Source organism: Alternaria arbusti (genome assembly GCF_024043155.1).
Source record: "Alternaria arbusti strain BMP 1465 chromosome Unknown scaffold_3, whole genome shotgun sequence".
Lineage (NCBI taxonomy): Eukaryota > Fungi > Ascomycota > Dothideomycetes > Pleosporales > Pleosporaceae > Alternaria > Alternaria arbusti.
Genome location: NW_026249943.1, coordinates 2,409,187 through 2,427,401, shown reverse-complemented (window position 1 = coordinate 2,427,401; position 18,215 = coordinate 2,409,187). Strand labels below are relative to the sequence as shown.

The 18,215-nt window shown below is 52.8% G+C and overlaps 6 protein-coding genes across 6 annotated transcripts; 3 read left to right on the top strand and 3 right to left on the bottom strand.

Annotated features, from left to right (window-relative positions):
- Positions 1 to 82: 82 nt before the first annotated feature.
- J4E86_003499 (uncharacterized protein) lies at positions 83 to 1,670 on the bottom strand (the record flags this gene model as incomplete). Its single annotated transcript, XM_051444052.1, has 2 exons — positions 83 to 1,248; positions 1,556 to 1,670. The coding sequence occupies 2 exons, from the start codon at positions 1,668 to 1,670 to the stop codon at positions 83 to 85; spliced, it is 1,281 nt and encodes a 426-aa protein (XP_051305547.1).
- A 1,672-nt stretch (positions 1,671 to 3,342) lies between these two features.
- Positions 3,343 to 4,969, top strand: J4E86_003498 (uncharacterized protein; the record flags this gene model as incomplete). The annotated part of the gene is made up of 3 exons (XM_051444051.1): positions 3,343 to 3,791; positions 3,843 to 4,018; positions 4,071 to 4,969. The coding sequence occupies 3 exons, from the start codon at positions 3,343 to 3,345 to the stop codon at positions 4,967 to 4,969; spliced, it is 1,524 nt and encodes a 507-aa protein (XP_051305546.1).
- Positions 4,970 to 7,954: 2,985 nt separating this feature from the next.
- J4E86_003497 (uncharacterized protein) lies at positions 7,955 to 9,716 on the bottom strand (the record flags this gene model as incomplete). The annotated part of the gene is made up of 2 exons (XM_051444050.1): positions 7,955 to 8,440; positions 8,487 to 9,716. 2 exons carry the CDS (start codon positions 9,714 to 9,716, stop codon positions 7,955 to 7,957), a joined length of 1,716 nt encoding a protein of 571 aa, XP_051305545.1.
- Positions 9,717 to 10,178: 462 nt separating this feature from the next.
- On the top strand, positions 10,179 to 10,923 carry J4E86_003496 (uncharacterized protein; the record flags this gene model as incomplete). Its single annotated transcript, XM_051444049.1, has 3 exons — positions 10,179 to 10,196; positions 10,449 to 10,833; positions 10,895 to 10,923. 3 exons carry the CDS (start codon positions 10,179 to 10,181, stop codon positions 10,921 to 10,923), a joined length of 432 nt encoding a protein of 143 aa, XP_051305544.1.
- Positions 10,924 to 11,724: 801 nt separating this feature from the next.
- Positions 11,725 to 13,841, top strand: J4E86_003495 (uncharacterized protein; the record flags this gene model as incomplete). Its single annotated transcript, XM_051444048.1, has 3 exons — positions 11,725 to 12,698; positions 12,792 to 13,491; positions 13,575 to 13,841. 3 exons carry the CDS (start codon positions 11,725 to 11,727, stop codon positions 13,839 to 13,841), a joined length of 1,941 nt encoding a protein of 646 aa, XP_051305543.1.
- Positions 13,842 to 15,049: 1,208 nt separating this feature from the next.
- On the bottom strand, positions 15,050 to 17,561 carry J4E86_003494 (uncharacterized protein; the record flags this gene model as incomplete). Its single annotated transcript, XM_051444047.1, has 5 exons — positions 15,050 to 16,279; positions 16,330 to 16,761; positions 16,810 to 17,110; positions 17,163 to 17,319; positions 17,372 to 17,561. 5 exons carry the CDS (start codon positions 17,559 to 17,561, stop codon positions 15,050 to 15,052), a joined length of 2,310 nt encoding a protein of 769 aa, XP_051305542.1.
- Between the last annotated feature and the right edge of the window lie 654 nt (positions 17,562 to 18,215).

Genomic DNA, 18,215 nt, shown 5'->3' with positions numbered 1-18,215 from the left:
TGGCTTTTCGAGCAGGCATGCCATGCATTCATTCAGTTTGCATAGATTTGTCCTCCCAACGTAACCTACATTCAAAATGCGTTTAGTCTCCACCATCGCCCGCACTACTATTATATCTACCATGTCCGGCCTCGCCCATCTCAGCGCGATCCTCACTTGTCGTCCGACGGCGAGCACCAGTACTGACTGAGTGACCCGGCTTTGGATGTTCGTGGTGGTCAACCAAAGGGAAGTGCAGACCAGGCTTGCTCGCCAACGCATCCCTAATCTCGTCTACACTTTTCGCCGCCCATCCGGCACTTCCGAGAGTACTCAACGGGTAGAGAAGCTGATTGTCCGGGTGCATTACCATTTCCTCAACGCTCGGAGCCGATTTGCTCATGATGATATCGATGTCCTTCCTGATTTGTAGGCAGAAAGCGTCCAGGGGCAAGTCGTTCACATCATTACCGAACGGATTCTCGATTTCGCGGCCGATAAGCGCAATGCCTAGGATGATATAGGCCGCAAAGACGCTCGCTGGGATTGTGATGTACCCCAAGAGCTTGTATAGCTGGAATGGCAGGAGGAGGATATAAACCCAAGTGATTTGACTGATGGCGATGCTGTATGCGAGAGGTAGCGGCGTCGACAGAATGCGCTCAGTGCCCGCGAGCACATCGTTGAAGGTGGTGAGTGCATTGAGGGACTGCGTCTGGTAGATTGAAACTTTGAAGGTCCCGTTATCATAGATTGACTTCATGTAGACGCTCAAATGGTTGAGAATCTCCAGTGGAAGGTTGCCGAGAGGGGCACGAGAGCGTTTGAGCAGTTTTCGTGGGTTCGACTCAGCCATTGGCAGCCCAAGGAATTGTCCTGCCGTCTTGAAGATGCTTGGCTTCTTGTGCGCGTCTGGCTGGTCGGCGTCGCGCGCAAAGGTGTCTAGGTGACCGACCAGGTGCTGCAAGTCGTCGTAATGCATGTGAGGCTCAAATCGCAGCTTGTGCTTGAGTGCGACTGCGTACGCAGTGATCAAGTTCAGGCAGTTGATCTTGGCAAGAAGGTCTTGTTTGCCGAGCGCGGCGTCCTTCTCGTGACGTTCATCTACGTGTATCCAGATAAGGCGAGCAAGATTTTGGGACGCGAAAGTGAGTTGTGCCCAGTATTTGCGGCCATCATTGTAGCGCTCGTAGGCGGTGGAACTTCTGAAACTCAATGCGAGACCGACGACGAATCCGAGGACGGTAAGCAAAAGCTGGTTGACACTGACTGGAGGTGGTCAGTACACGTTGGATGCTAACAGAGCAAGGATGTGACATACGATCATGCACGAACTTCGAGATCAAAGTTATCATGCTCGACCAGCCGGCTACAAAGAGTAAGGGCAGCACCATTTCAGGTGTTACACTGCCATGAACGCGGAGAAATACAGGCCACTGCAGAGGTAGAGGTACGAAGTCAATATGTGTCTCAAATGCAATTCGTACAGTCAGAACTTACCTTCGAGTGATGATCAAGATCGCGCGGTCCAATCTAGTCAGCATTAGTGACTGTACGAATCGTTATAGAGAAAAACTTGCGAAGTAGTCGTCGAAGTCTTTATCGCTTTCTTGCTTCTTCAGTGGCGGCCGTGTCGACGCGCCATTGGTGTCATTCGACACATTTGCCGTGCTTTGCATCTTCTCCGCCATCAAAACGGATCGTCAACTGCAAAAAAGAAAGGTCTGGAGATTGAGCTTCGTCACTCTTTGATGTCAAGTTTTAGGCACGCGAGCACCTTATACCGTGTCGCGTGCCCCTATTCTCAACTCTCTCTTCTGCATCATATCGGCCAATAGAAGTCTGTAGCCCAGACCTAGCGTTTGAGAAACCCTTGGAAGGCGCTGCGTGTCTAATGAAACAGTGATGGCGATGCTGTAAAGGGCAAGGCTGCGATAGGCGACTCCAATCGAATGCATACCCGTGGCGGGAGTGGTACCTTGGTAGAGCGTAGCCTCCGACTCACATACCGCTCAGCTTGGCAGGGTCCCTTTCCGGGCTTACTAAATATGTAATACGGAATGAGAAGCGTTGATGGGTTGTCGCTGTAGGTTGTTCTCTTATGGTGCGACTCTGAGTTACAATATGTCCAACATCGCGTCCAATGCGAGGCTACTGTACGTCAAAGCTATCACAATCCTCTAGCTTTGCATGCGCCGTCTGGTGGTTTCTGGTCTTGAAGTTCGGTGTTATTCACCAGGTAATGAGCGCGTAGATTGGATCGCCGGCTAAGATAAACTGTAATTCGCCTAGAATTCAAGCCTCAGCTGGTCGAGATCTTGTTCAGCGGCTTGGCAGCGTTGGCACTGGCGGCGCTAGCAGGCCTCCCTCCTATGTACGAACCGCAACCCAGGTCCATTCTAATCAGGTCTTAGCCGTGTTTTCTGCGCGACGGCCTGAAGAAACTCCAAGAAAGTTTCATTCAAACTGCAGATGTTTTTACTATCAGCCATATTGAGTTCACTGTACCTTGAAGAGATCTTCAACAGAGTACGATCTCAACAACCAGCCCGAGCCAGGACCAGACCGCAGTCTGAGTCAAAGGCGCACTCTACTTTTCCAAAGAAATCTTCAGAGTCTGATGTACTAGAGATACAAACTCAGACACGGTCGGGGCCTTTGCTTCTCGCTGCCGTGCCGTCTGGTCTTACAGTTAAATCCAAGGATTGTCGACCAACACTACTTCAATATCGGTAAACACCGTCTCTTTTCGCATCTTTGGTCCATATGCTGAATGAATCAATGTTTGGAGAGAGGAGATGCGTGTGCGCATCTGCTGGAACCATTGGCACGTGCAGCTTAGTTTTGACAGATTCTTCCTCCTCTTGATCTTCATACTCTGCTCCTTCGCCTTCATTGCCCTCGTTCGTGCCGATTCGGGGGAGGATTTTCTCGGGTAGTCTTCTCTGCCCAGGTGACTGTACGTGCGAGCGGTTGTATAGGATGGCCCGATCCTGGGCGGCGCAGCTCGTTCTTAACACACTCAATCAAACTATTGATGAATGAATTCCAAGCATCGTCGCTACGACAGTCCCGATGGTAGATGACGAACCCCCATTTGGGATGATGGCAAAATTATTCAAGAATTCGAAGAGAGGTCTTTTGCGGTCCTCTTGACGTGTTCCGAGGTTCTGGTCTGTGGGTTACCTCATGAGTGAGCTGGGATACATTGGCAGTCAGTTGGTGTCTGTGATCGTGGGCAATGCTGAGAGCGGCACCTGGGCAGTCAGGCCGATCACATGACGTCGCGACTTCTTTTTGTCCCGCTCGTGCAGTTCCGACATCCCACTCGCGACAACGCGCCGGCGATGCGCCCCACCCTCCATGTCCCTCTCCAAGCATGCGAAGACGTACTTGGCGAACCAATCGAAGTACAGACACTTTAACGCGTTTAATTCCCTCGTCGAAGCGTCCATCCTCCAAAGCAGCGATGCCTCCAAATCCCGTACCCTCCGCCGCCAACCCGACAGCGTCGCCGACAAGCCAATCGCAATAAAGGACAACATCTGCACGAAGAACCTAAAGACTACTGCTTCCTCCGGGATACTCAAAGACTTTAGCAGCCCATATGACGCCACGGTGGTGAGGCTGCTCCAAGATGAAGGTGCCGTGGTGGTAGGCAAGACGAACATGGACGAATTCGGCATGGGATCGCACTCGACACATTCACACTTCGGACCAGTGAAGATGCAGAGATACAAAGGAGAGGAGGCAAGTGCGGGTGGAAGCTCAGGTGGAAGCGCGCTTGCTGTCGCGTCGTCGCAATGTTGGGCGTAAGTGTTTGACAGCCGACGAGGACGGAGTATGTGTGCTGAGACGAGCAGCGCGTTAGGTACCGATACTGGGGGGTCGGTACGGCTTCCTGCTGCATATACCGGAGTCATTGGGTTTAAGCCGAGCTACGGACTGCTGTCGAGATGGGGTGTAATTGCCTATGCAAACTCTCTTGATACTGTCGGGATCTTTGGCAAGAACGTGGCGAGTGTGAAGAGCATATTCTGTGAGTCTATAGAGATGTAGACTATGATTTCCACATCTCTGACTGAGTCCAGCCAAGGTCAACATCCACGATGCGCAGGATCCGACGTCCGTTCCTAACACAACCCGAGCAAAATTCCGTACAGGGGAGCGACCAACTTCGTTGAAGATAGGCATTCCTCTTGATTACAACATCAACACATTGCAGCCCGCTGTCCGAAAGGCATGGATTGACCAACTCAGACATCTGTGGAATGCTGGTCATACTTTGCACCCTATTCGGTTACCCACAACACAACAAGCACTATCAGCCTACTACGTCCTTGCGCCAGCCGAGGCATCGAGCAACCTCGCAAAGTACGACGGCGTGCGTTTCGGAAGTAGAGCCGAGGGCATCGATGGTACACCAGATAGTGTGCTCTTTGCTAAAACCCGGGGTCAAGGTTTCGGTCCGGAGGTTCAGCGGCGTATACTCCTTGGAGCCTTTTCACTAAGCGCCCAGGCTATCGACAACTACTTCATACAAGCACAAAAGATTCGGAGGCTCGTACAACAAGATTTCAACAGGGTGTTTGCCAGTCCAAACCCGTTGCTGGATGCCGAAGAAACCGTGGCAGAAACAGAAGGAGTGGACGTGATCATATGCCCCACAGCTCTATCAACGACACCGTCTTTGGCCGAAGTCGAGAATCAGGATCCAGTGCACTCATACATGAACGATGTCTTCACCGTACCAGCTAGTCTTGCCGGGCTGCCAGCAATCACTCTTCCCACATTTACTCCTTACAAGGAAAAGAGCCAGAGTTCGACGGTTCCGGATTCATTCTTCAACACCGTAGGACTGCAGATCATTGGTCAATACGGAGATGATGAACTCGTTCTGTATACTGCAGAACAGATGGAGATTTTCAGAAGTACTCCGCAGCCCAATGGCAGACCGGAAATAACCGCATGGGGCGGTGGTCTTGAATAGCTTGTGGACGAATTCCTTTAAGCGCTAGGGCCCAGACGTCTTGACGCCGGTGCTGCTATGTGTGAGATGAGCCGGACAGCGTATGTGGCCACTTTCGCTGATAAGAAGAATCCGCTTGCTGCTGAGAGGAAACAGTTTGAGGCGGCTCAATACATTCGGGGAATATGGAGTCATGTGTATGACGAAGGCCGGATATAGAAGGCAAATCAATCTATCAGCCGCAAGAGGGTGAATGAGTTGCCTAGATGTATGTGATTGTCAAAGATGTAAAGCATATGCTCTGATACGTCCACCGCCCACTCACCACCGGTGTGTCTAATACGTAAGATCTCTTTTCTCTCTGGAGATGTTATGTCAAATGACAGACCATCATTTCCATCGAGATCCTCAAAAGTATCACTCACTGATTCAAGCACTATTGGAACACCCAACTACAGCTCGATATTACGTATGCCCTCGCCTCACTCCAAAGGCAACGCATGCCTGATCCACCTCACTTACGCCGTCAATCTCACAAGTCTCGCGCTCAACATGAGCGTCACCTTCCTTGTGCGGTCCTTTGAGGATGTCAAGTCCGAACGTATCAAGGGGCGCGGTCGATGTACCGCTGGCAAGACTACCATATCATTGTATGGGCTTGGTGACAAGACATGTGGAGCCGTCTTCTGCCTTGGAGGCTTGCTAGAAGATCCTAGTCACCTGGTATGTGCGACAAAGTCTGAGCGAACCGCGGCTGCCGCTCTTATGTTGATATGTTATCGCTTTCCAAGAGTTGTTGGGACCAGGTGGGTGTTTGATATGGAGTCCACTGGTGTTAGGGGGATGACATACTTAGCAGCTACAACTCACCATGTACCGCCGCAGCCGCCATCAACTCCCAAGGTCACACGCCAACGGATTGGACACTACGTCATATCTGGGGAGTGGCTAATTGCTTAGACGCTGTTGAGCGTGGTCAAAAGATACATCTTATGATGTACCATGTCACTTGTCGTTTTCCAGGGTCCCAAGGTTTGCCTAGGTACCTAGGTAAAGTGAAATGCGAGGCTTCTCCCCACGTGTTGCCCACTAGCTGCATCATAGCTCCACTGACGGACCGTCGCGATTGGCTTCTCGGCCATACTACATTGAACGCTACCCAGCGATGCATCATCAGATCACGCGCTTGAACTTGGTGTAGATCTAGATTCTTGACTTCGGTGGCGCGTTCTTCCAGGCACATTCACATGCATCCAGTTGACAGCAAAGATCCCACTGAAACAGAACACAGTTAGGAACTCGCTATTCGAGTTGTATGCACCGTGCTACGATTCACATCAACATGCTGCGAACTGCCAAGTCCGCAATCAGATGGTGCCCAGAAGCGGGGAATGCGTATGCAGTGCCACCACTCGATTCTGATGCAGCCAGTGGTCGTTTGAGACGTAAGCACCGGATTAGGGGTCACCAACATCATCCCACGTTGGTGGTGCTGTGCCCGTGCCGTCCCATGGCTCTCAAGGCTCCAGAGCAACGGGTCGTACCTAGGTACAAGCGATCTGCATGATGTCTCACACGTGCAGTGCGTCAACTTAAGCGCTAGAATACGGTGAGGAAGTCAAGGCCGAGGCGTCCTCTTCGTCAGTGGTCAGGCTACAGCTTCGAGCAGAGCGAAGGTGCCGTGGAGCCCGATGCACTGATACGGTTGCAGCGGCAAGTGACTCCATAGCCAATACCATCGAGAGATGCTCGTATCAGCTTGACGGCTGACGAAGGCTCCTCTGCAACCGGCCCGGTTGAGTATACCGGTAACTGCGGCATATATGCGGGAGGCAGCCTAGAGCGGTACATCTCAGCACCTAGCACACCCAGTGGGTGAGCTATCCAGCCATTCACCGGTGTTCCTTGACCAACCAGATGGTCTTCCCCTCCAAGTTGTCTGTTGTGTATGGTGGGAGACGAGCGTGGCGTACGCTTAACCGCGGGAATTCGAAGGACGGTGGCTCTGATGGGGCGGTTAGCAGGTCGATATGTCACTCTCCATCGGACCCCACCGCCTCGCGCATGACCATTTCGAGTGACAGGGTCTCCACCGCGGCGTGGGTAGGGAGTCGTTACCAAGTCGCGGGCTGGCGGCCAGGTGCTCTATATAACTGTCTGCCCTCAGCACCTTGATGGCTCATCACGCTCCAACACTTCTACAATCCAACCAACCAAACAATCCAACAACCCAACCAACCAATCAAAATGGCTCCCTGGTACGTCTTGCGACCGACTTTGGTGTTTGACACACGGTGGTGTGCTGCTGCTTCAAGGCTAGCGCCAGCACCGTGATGGACACTCTACTGGGAACATGGAGGGGCTCTGGCTAACAAACGAACAGCAACTGCTCCTCCTGCAAGTGCGCTGGTGACTGCTCCAGCTGCGGATGCGGATCCTGCTCCGTAAGTACATCTCGAGATATACCGACGCGGTGTCTTCCTTACCGTCTGGAATGGCACTAACAACCCGAATAGCACTAAGCGTCAAGCTACCCTGAGCCTCGGAACTCTTCCAACAACACTTCCATCGAGCGATTCGGAGATGGAACAATGAACACTGTTGGAAATCGGGGTGAACTGCCAATACCAAGGGTCACGACTGCTGGGCAATATTAGATGAGATATGATCATGGAATAAGGACACTCACTTGAAAGCCATGTCTCTCTCCGTGCTGTGAACATGTTAATGGATCTGCTTGATTTCTTGACTTACCTACTGCAGATGAAGCATCGATATTGACGCACCACAACAACACACGAGAGGCAGGCTATGCGATAAAAGGGGAACACTCCAGCAATCTGTCGACTATGACCTTCTCTATCATGCTTTTGGCTAGCACATGTATCGCTTTAATCAGTATTTAGTACATCACTTGACAAGAGTCGAATAAGCTCGCATCAGAGAGGAGTGTGAAAACTAAGTTCATACAACAAGTCAAGGTAATCATCAAGCGCTCCGACTACTTCAGATATCAAGATGTTGACGGATGTCGTCACCAAGCCTCCACTCCTCATCCTTCGCCATACGATCGAGAGGACTTTGCATATCGTCCTCGTCACTTCTACGCGTACCGCTCGTACCTGTATCGCTGACGACTGTTACGCCACTCACACTACCGCTTGTGCTCCTGCTCCGTCTCTTCTTGAACCAACTCCGTTTGCTCTTTGTACTTGCTGCATCTGTATCCGACGCTATCGATGCGGCATACTCACGTCCATCACCCTCGACTAGAGTAGGGTCTGTACTGGATGCTACACTGAGATTAGATGAGAGCTTTGTGAGTTGATTAGGATCAAGGTCTCCGGAAGTATCGATTGGGCTAGGTTTAGGCGTAGGCATAGGCGTTGTATCTGTCGACGAGGTCGATTCGACGAGCTCGGCATCGCGGTACCATTTTCGACGGCGGGTATAACGCCCCCAACCATCTTGACCTCTTCGTCCGTCCCTCCACTGTTGAAGTTAGTATCAGAACATTGTACCAAGTTACTATACTTACTTTATTGTCGTAGTAAATCCACGCCGAGTCCTCCTTGGACGCGCCTTTGTCAGCCTTGCTGTCTTTCTCCGCGCCTTCAACCTTCCATTCACTTCCTTGCACCCACCGCCATCTCGACTGACCTCCTTCAACTTCAGGTAGTTCGAACTGTTCTTTAGGTGGAACCGGGTTTAGGTGCTCATCCGTCCAAGACGCTCGCTCGTAAGCAAGCATAGAGGATGTCCATCCGATGCCTAGCCATCTTCGCTGGTTCTCATAGATGGAGAAGGTGAAGCGTACGCCTGTAGATTCGGGCCGACGCTTAGCCGCCAATGAAGCTGCAACCTCCTGCGTGCTCTTCTTTCGAGGTGGCAGAGGAGGCGCACCCTTCCTATCTACTGACACAATTTCGCCAAAGTCGAGTCCAGTTATGAAGGCGCAGGTACGCCGGACTGTTCTTGATCTCCACAGGAGGGTTCGGGTTACGCGGGCCGGTCGTGAATGCCAGCTCAGCATCACAGTGCCTACCGCTAGTACCACTCGCTTCGTAGTCAGGATGTAGAACGGTGGTAGCGTAAGCGCTATCCATAGCGGCAACACGAAGAGGATTCGGATAAACAATACAGTGAGCGCCGGACGTGTAGTAGCCGAGGTCGCAGTCCTCTGTGTAGATAAGAAGTCTGTGAGGCGTAGGAAGGGATCTAGTAGGATGTTGCAGCGCGAAGTGAAGAGCTTCAGACTGTCCACAATCTCTTCCAGGCTCTTGTGATGCTTGATGTTGGTGTCCGACTCAACGCGCTTGTGCGCCTTCTGTCCCTTCTCGCCTGTCCACCCGGTCGACGATAGTGGAGAATACCTTCGCGTGTACATGCCCAGTATCAGCCCAGATACGACGATAATGGGCCCTGCGTATCTCGTCACGGCATCACCATACATGACGACGGCCCAGAAGCTTGCGACCACGAGGAAGCTCTCCCATGGGTCTCCGGTCGTCCATGTCACCAGCCCAGCAAACTTGTTCAGAGGTAATATGAAGGGGTGCGAATAAGCGAGCACGCGAGTGATCTGTGGTGGTGTAGCCGCAAGTAGGGGCGACTTTTGGTGCACGAGTATGGCGGAGCGCAGTTTTGTTTGCGGTGTCGTCTGGCCTAGGTTGGCGGGAGAGAAGCTGGCATACGTCGGGTTGGAACTCGAATCACCGGTTGGCGGCGGGGACGACGCATCGTTGCTGGACCTTGAAGGGGTGGACATGTGCTGTATCCAGGGTGTGTCTATGTGGGCATAAGCATGTTGTTTGCGCAACTCGGTTTTACTTGAATGTGGTTGCAAGTTTGGAAGTTACCAACCTAGTGCTGCCATGCATGGGGTTGTGCGTCATCGCCTGGCTGAGCAGTGGAGGCTGAGTGCCGCGCTCTTGTCAAGCCACGCTCAGTGATTATACAGGAAGGAAGCATGCAGCGATGCACAACTGAAGCTCGAGAGATGTTGGAATCTGTCATGCAAAGTCGCACATGACGTTGTCGCCGGGAGCGATGCGGGGATCTTTGAGCATGTGAATGTCTTAGTCCGAGGGCGACTTGCGGAAGCCTCATGGTGCCTCCCCGGCGCCAATATCCAGAAGCAATCTGGATGAAGGGCGCGCAAGGGATGCAGCGCCGTAATTCTCAAGTTTCACCGGACTGCACGAGCATAGCCATCGTCAGGCGCGCAGAGATGCTTGCGATGATCGCAGTTTGCGATCGTGCTGTGATTGGCTGAGATCACGTGCCAGGTGCGGAGGCAGGCCGAGAGCGCGGAAGGCGACCCAGAATTTTTGGAGATGCCCTCATTGCCAACAGCACCCATCCGCCCAAGACAAACCGGCGTGGCTCTCGCATAGGACTCGACTGGAATAGCAGATTACACAGACTCTCCTTACCTCTGCATCTCTTACAATGGCATGTTCCTACTCGCTGTCACACCGTCTGCAACTAACACGTACAGGCCCACCGCATAATAACACAAGTCGTCTTCTCCGGCGCTCGAATAATAGGTCGCGCCGTCTCCGAATCGTATCGTCAAGCCGCCGCGTCGCAGAAATATGCAGCCGCCAGCCAAGGTGGTGGAGGCAGCGGTGGCGCCTTCTCGTCTTCGAACATCACCATGGACGAAGCCTGCCAGATCCTGAACGTGGGCCCCGGAAAGATGGGAAACATTGAAATAGAGGCTGTCACGGAGCGATTCAAGAGGCTGTTCGATCTGAACGATCCGAAGAAGGGCGGAAGTTTCTATCTGCAAAGCAAAATATTGAGGGCACGAGAGAGGATAGAGAGAGAGGTGCAGGGACATCAACGGGTGGCGGAGCGCGAAAAGGAATTAAGGGAAGGGTGTAAGTACCCATGCATGCACCGCATGTGAGACACATACTGACATGGCGCACCTACTTCTAGTCAAGCCTAAGTTTACGAAAGAAGATTGAGGTCGCTCTACATGGACCAATCTAACTTAGCCGCGGTTCTTCTCGGTCACTCGACCTCGAGGGCGAGACATACAAACTGGACTATGTTCCTGACGAACTACACGGAGTGATGAAGGGAGAACCTGTTGCATTTTGGGCGTTGGGCATAGCGTTTGAGCCTTCTATGTTCTATGGGCACAGTAAGCGATGGCGCTTCGTCATCGAGAGTGTGGTTGGATGGGCATAAGCATGCTTCGGTCTCTCTCCACTCTCCTGTTTCTTACATTTCTTCGCGAGTGTTCAATACTGTATTATCACATGTAACGATGTCATATCCATCAATTGAGGAATACCCCTCGGAAACGTTGGTTTCGATCACCACCTCGCCGCAGCAGCTGGCACAGCAGAAAGCTGTCAGAGATCAGAACCTATCTGAGTGCCTAGGTGTGGGATATCTTCATCGTGCGCATACCGTCTGACGTGTGGCTTCACAAGCTTTGAGCAAGTGTCAGACCTGACTGGATGTACATCTCATCCAACATTGCAACAGCGGAGGGCGTTAGCTTCAGTAACATTAACTTCGTCTATTGCTCCAAGCACTGACCAATTCAAGTTGCAGTGAACACGGGGTCCCGGTCGCGGGCACCCCACAAATTCACTGGGTCGCGCTAAGGTCTTGGCTTACTCGCATTGTCGCTGGACAAATCTTTCGCGCCTGAGACCTTTATCCCTCCGCAACACACCGCTATCAGCACCTACCCACAACAACCACTCATCAATTGCGCGCGACAAACCCTCCTTACACTACAAACGCGACACGCCATGGGAGACTCATATCGCCCGTCGCGACCTGCGCGCGACCGCCCGCGACCACTTGCAGACCGCATGACGTTCACTGGTGGTGATGGCGACAACTACCGACCAGGCGGTGCGCGCAACGGCAATCAGTCCCAGTTCACCTTCGAGTCTAGTCACCCCGCTCCCCGCTTCCCGCCTGCTAGCGATTCCAATGTGCCGCGGGGTCCTTCCGGCTCTGCATCATCAAGAAGGCGCGGCCGTGGTGGGGCCTCGCGAGGCTCGTCTCGCGCGGACGGCAGGAACAACACGAACGGATACCGTAGGGGTGGTTTCAAGAAAGCTGCCCCACACGAGCGCGCCCTTCTGACCCATCGCGACGGCGGTAGTCCGGAACGCGCTCTAGGTGTTGCCGACGGCTCCAACCGGTTCCACAACCCAGATGATATTTCTGACGACGAAGAGGCAGATATGCAGGTAGAGAGCGCGGATTCTGCCGATGAAGATGGCGACGGCGACGGCGACGCTCGCGAGCCCAAGGCAGCCCGAACGCAAACCAAACGTGCTGATGGCGATTCTATTCCTAAATGGTCCAATCCCGACCCGTACACCGCCTTGCCGCCTCCCGATGAGACCACGGGAAAGAGAACCGACTTTGTCAAACTGATCCGGAAGGCCAAGAACCAGGAAGCCGAGAAGGCCGCTGGACACAATTCAGTTGTTGCCAACGACGATTTCATCTCGTTTGGTGACGAGGACGATAGTCGCGACGCTGTTCAAGGCTCCTTGAGCGAGTTCGCGCATATTGACAGCATTGTTGATCGGCAACAGGCGGCTGTAGCTGAACATCGGGCACCTCGTCCTGCGAGAAACAACAACAAACGCAAAGCCAATCTGAGTGGTGTTGTGGACGAATGGCTACCCGTTCCCAACGTCAATCCAACGCCGTGGCTTCCCTCACGCGACCCGTATGCGCATCTCGCCAGCGAACCTGAGAAATGGTAAGTTCTATTCATTCCTGCGACTGCATCTGTGGCAGTTATGCGATAGCCAGCTTACCCTGGAACGCGATTATTGGACTAACACTGTTACAGGCTTCATAACGAGATACTCGACTTCTATGACTTCGTCGCACCAAAGCCCTTCGAGCACGAACAACGTAACCGGCTAGTCAACCGCGTTAACAGCGCTATGGGACAACGCAGGTTCCCTCAAGAAAACGGACGCATCTTGTGTTTCGGCTCCTTCCCTGCGGGTCTTTACTTGCCCACGGCCGACATGGATCTGGTATATGTCTCGGATAGGCACTACAATGGTGGAGAACCCGTTGTCGACATGTCCGCGAGGGGGGCCAACAAGAGTCTGCTCTACAAGGCAGCCAGAAGGCTTAAAGACACAAGGTTGGCGGCCAACAACAACGCACTGGTCATCCCTGCGCGCGTTCCCATCATCAAGTTCGAAGACGAGCTCACCAAGCTTCAAGTTGACATTTCGTTCGAGAATTTGAGCGGAGTGCAAGCACAAGCGACATTTGCACAGTGGAAGCAGCAGTACCCCGATATGATATACATGGTGGCACTCATGAAGCAGTTTCTCGCCATGCATGGCTTGAATGAAGTCCACACTGGCGGGATTGGAGGGTACAGTATCATTTGCTTGATCGTCAGCTACATTCAGCATTCCCCTAAACCGGACAACCTCGGAGAATGTTTCCTAGGATTCCTCAAGTACTATGGTGACTTTGATCTATCCCGCAAACGCATCCAGATGCATCCTCCTGCTATCATTGAGAAGGTAAGTCTTCCCATGTCGCTGTGGAACGAGCAGAGGCCTCCGGCTGCTTTTCCCACTTTCGTTTGCATAGCTAACAAAAGCAGACGAACTATGGTATCGATGGCCGCCCCGAAAAATATGACGGCCTGTCCATCCAGGATCCTAATCGCCCAGAGAACAATATTTCCGGTGGATCCCACAAGGTTCAGATTGCCTTTGACGCTTTCAAAGAAGCGTACTTTACCCTCAGCGATCGTATGCAGGCCGCTCGCTCGGGACAGAATATCGGACCCAGCATTCTCGAATGCGTTTTTGGTGGCAACTACGAGACATACACCAAGCAGCGAGCCCACATGAGAAGCCTCAAGTGAGTGACGCTACGCTGGATTCATTCGGGTACCGGAGACCTTTCTGTGCGAAGCATGGACGAAGGCTTTGTCCTATCCACTAGCTTCTTTGGGATTTCATCATTCCTTTTGCACTGAACTTACCTACCTCCTCTGCAGCCAGAATCGGACCAGGACAGTCGTTGAAAAGAAGATCATGAGGCCCAAACATGGATTGACCACTGGGCAAAAGCCACGAAGAAAATGATTCAGGCGCAGCGGAATGGAACGACAATTGCAGCTTGACGGGCCCACAATAGTTTCAAATGCCAGGCAGGTGTGGTATGAGGCGGTGATATGGCTAGGCGAGTACGAACGCTCCGGCAGGTCCACTCACCATGCGGACAGATTAGGGCGGCATGATTGTTTCCACCATTGCGCGATACCCACAGCAATCTACGGCGCTATAGGCGTTTGACAGCTATAGACGTACAACACCCGGATGGATGCCTCATCGACCGGAAAAGGCCTCGCACCACCATGTTGATCCCACCAGACCTCGACGCGGCGACACGAGTCCTCCCCGCCACCGATGTTGTCTTCTGTCCGGTTCTAATTGATCGGGAGCGACACGAGATGTCTAATCTCTATACGTTTTCACAACCTCTGTTTCTTAGTATTGTAGATGTCCCATGATAAATCCGTTCTTTTTTTTTTCGCTGTTCTTCTGCTCGCTCTTAGGAGCACCTAGATGATACTAACGATACGCTTGATGCGTACAGTCATACCTAGCCCTGCTACTGCGAGGCGAGTCCGAAGCCTGGTCTGATGCAAGGACGTCGCATTGCGGCTTTCTACGTCAGTCCGCTCTTCAGAAATGTCGCCAGCAACGGGACGTCTTTTCTCATTGAGTAGCAGGCTTCATGCATGCGCTCGAGGAAGAAAGACTGGCTTATCCGAGCAGAAGCAAAATCATGTATAAGCTTCAGCAGCCTCAATGGTCGTGTCACTCGAGTAGAGCTGGTCTGCTTGAATATGAGCACGGTTAGAAGAACTGGATAGCGGATTATAACAAGATCAAGATCGTTGCCAGCAAGATTGATAGGCTATCAAAGCAGACGCTTTCAAAGGCAGAAGTACTCCATATAGCGCCAGGCTAATAATGCTCGAGTTATAACATAGGAAACCCACCGTCTCCTACTCCATCAGACGCTCATCACAGCCTACAACATGACTGCATCTGCTACCATGCTCTACAACTCCTTCTTCGTCTCCATGATGGTCTCGTTCTGCGCCCTGCTGATGAGGTCCTTCGCAACCGCCGCGCTCTCCCTCCAGCTCCTCTGGCGCTGCCAGAATCTGATCTCGGCAGTACTATCCCTGAGACTGCCCTGCCTAGCTTCTTCTTCGAGACTCTTTCTAGTAATCTCGCCACCCTTCTCACTCAACCTGGGCATGTTCTGCAGCTGGCTGAGGTTCTCCTCAAAGTATTGCTTGCGTACCAGGAAGCGTTCACGGCGTTCCTTCTGTAGGCCAGGAGAGTCGAGTCTGGACAATACCTCGCGAACGCCCCAGCGGAAGAAGATGAAGAGGTGCTCGGAGAAGAAGACAGTTAGGAGGAGGGCCCATAGCTGAATGTTGGAAGGACTGCCGCTGGGTCCAGTGCGGTCGTTCCAGAACATGTAAACGAGAGCGGATGTAGTGAGGCTGCCCATCCAGGTGAGGAAGGAGAGGGAATCGAGCCAGGGGCCGATGGTATCAGCACGCCATGGGGTCGGACGTCGCATCTCAACGCAGATCTTCATGGCATCAGCACGAAGCTCGATCCAGTCGTTGATGAGGAAGGAAACAGCGGTAAGAGGCCAAACCACGGAGAAGAGCGAAAGGTAACCAAATTGCACAACCATCTCACGAAGGTCGGCGGTAACATCGTAGACGTCGAGTTCAGCCTCCTTGCGGACACGATCAAGGAAGGCAGCGTCCTCAGCTGGGTCATTTTCGGTAGCGGCTGGAGTGGAACCACCGTTCTTTGCAGCCCTGTCGGACTGCATTTCCTTGTACTTAGCAAGACCACGACGCTTGAGGTAAGGAACGATAAGCTCCATGCCAAGGTTGACGACCTGAGCGGTGACTGTGAAGTATATGACCTGCTTACGAAGACGGTCGGGGTTGATGCTCCAGCTGGAGCTTGTCGAGTTGAGGTGCAGCTGCTTCTCATCTTCGGCGAAGGGTCGCACGGCAACATTGAAAATGTCAAGGTAGGGTACAATGACTCTGCCAAAGGGTACGTAGACGAAGGCAGTCAGGAAGATTCCCAAGTACGACATGATGAAGTTCATGACAAAGATCTTCTGGGTCAATGCCTTTTCGTACGCACCCGCGGTCTCGTAATTCTCGAATTGGGTCAGGCGTGTAGCGGCTTGCGTTAGGAGGGTGTTCAGAATAGGGTTGACGGTTGTGAGGATGCCAGTTGGAATGAATACCTGGCGGAAATTAGTTGAATTCTGGGATGTAGGTCTGGAATGATGCTCACGAGAACGCTCTTGAGCGGCCCGTTGTAGACCTCAGAGATGAAGACCTCAATGCCAAAGCAGGTCGCAATGACAGCTCCGAGGGAACAAGCCGCGATGATAGCGAAGGGAATCTGCAGCAACTGCCTCTGGAAGCGCTTGGATGCCGGGAAGAAGCCAACCTGCTCGCCAGTGACCGGGTCGGTGATGGTCTTTTCAGGTGCAAAGTCCTTCTTCCTGACATCGATCTTGGAGACGCCCTTGACGCCCCAGCGAACGCTCAGGTCCACCTCCTGTTGTTTCCAGTATTCGGTGAAGACGGTGCACCAGAGGGCGCTCGCAAGGCCGTAGATGGGCGAGAAGGAGCCGAAGAAGAGCCAGGAGAAGAAGCCGAAGCCGGCAGCGGGGATGAGGAAGGTAAAGTAGGACTGTGTGAAGGCGAAATAGAAGGCGATCTGAGTAGGTTAGTTGATAGCCTCAGGGGCGATGTTGTGGAGACTTGCCTTCTCTCCCAGACGGTTCCTGATATCATCCAAGTCCTCGGTAGTCAGGAAGTACTGCGAGGTCCACTTCTTGATCCAGTCCTTGTTGTAGGCGTGGTCGTGCAGCGCAAAGACGGATTCGACATTCTCCCATTCTCCCTCCTTGGGTGTGATGCCAGCGCCGCCTTCGGACGGAGGGTTGGTAATGAGCTGGTATATTATACGCAGCCTCTCGGCCTCGTAGAGGGGCTCTGCTTCGAGCGATTCGCGCGTAACCTTTTCGGGGGCAGCAGTTCGGACACCGTGGATCCAGTCGCGGACTCTGCTTGCGGTTTAGCCACGGTCCTTCCCAGACGCAGTAGAGGCTTGCATACCTGGACCTGTATACCTCGCCGAACAGGTGCTCGTCGGAAGCGACCCTCACGAAGAGCAGGATTGAGTGCGACTCGCCATTGCGGACCTCTGTCTGCAGCCCGACGTTTGCGAGCGCCTCACAAAGCTTCTCGAACTGTGCGGTGGCCTTTGTCTTGTCTGCGCGCGGATCAGTATATCAATTGGAGACCCCGCAATGGCGCAAACGTACCCGTCTTTGCAAAGCGGTAGCTGATCACGTAGTCGACGTCCAGGTTGCTCTGCAGCGCCTGTGATTTGGCCATGTCTGACGACGTGCCCGAGGTCAGCAGGGCAATTTTGATGCGGTAGATGGACCAGGCGAGGTTGGTGAAGTAAGGGATGGCAGCGTCGGTGCTCGTCCCCTCCTTCTGGGTCGACATGCCCAGGAAAGTTGTAAATGGGGGTTGGCCAAGCTACCGGAAGCCAAAACGTCATCGTCGCCTGCATCCCCGCCTACGCCATCCCTGCACCACATCACTGAATCTTGCACCAGCCATAACCAAACAAGATCTCTGCCCATGCGACGACGTATGTCATGCTGCAGCTCCGCATTACTCGAACTGGAAAAATTGTATAGACGATTACTGCACCAGAACCTGGAAGAACAATAGATCTATTGGTGTGTTATTGGTGCGTTAGCGAGCACGCACGCTAGACCGGGAGAAGTGTACTGTAGCCTTTGCCAGTACAGCCTGGTGAACGTCTATCTCTACCGTCGAACTAAGTATACCAGTCTTTGTGCTATGAATTTCAGTATAGCCCCTTCGCTGGTACGAATGAACGGCGTGCTCAAGGTCAATGATCGACTCACATGGCTTCTTGCCGCAAGAGATCATCTTTAACTGCAACACGGGTAGCAAGATGGCCGTTCTACTGAGTGATCTGATCGAAATCGTGCAGACTTTTGGGATTGCAGTCGAATGCCTACCTATTTCTAGACTATAATTATGTTCCGTCGATGCTCGTGCTCACGAAGCACGAGTTTCGAGATCTTCTCGTGCAGTCCGCACAGAACATCGATCAGTCGATCAACA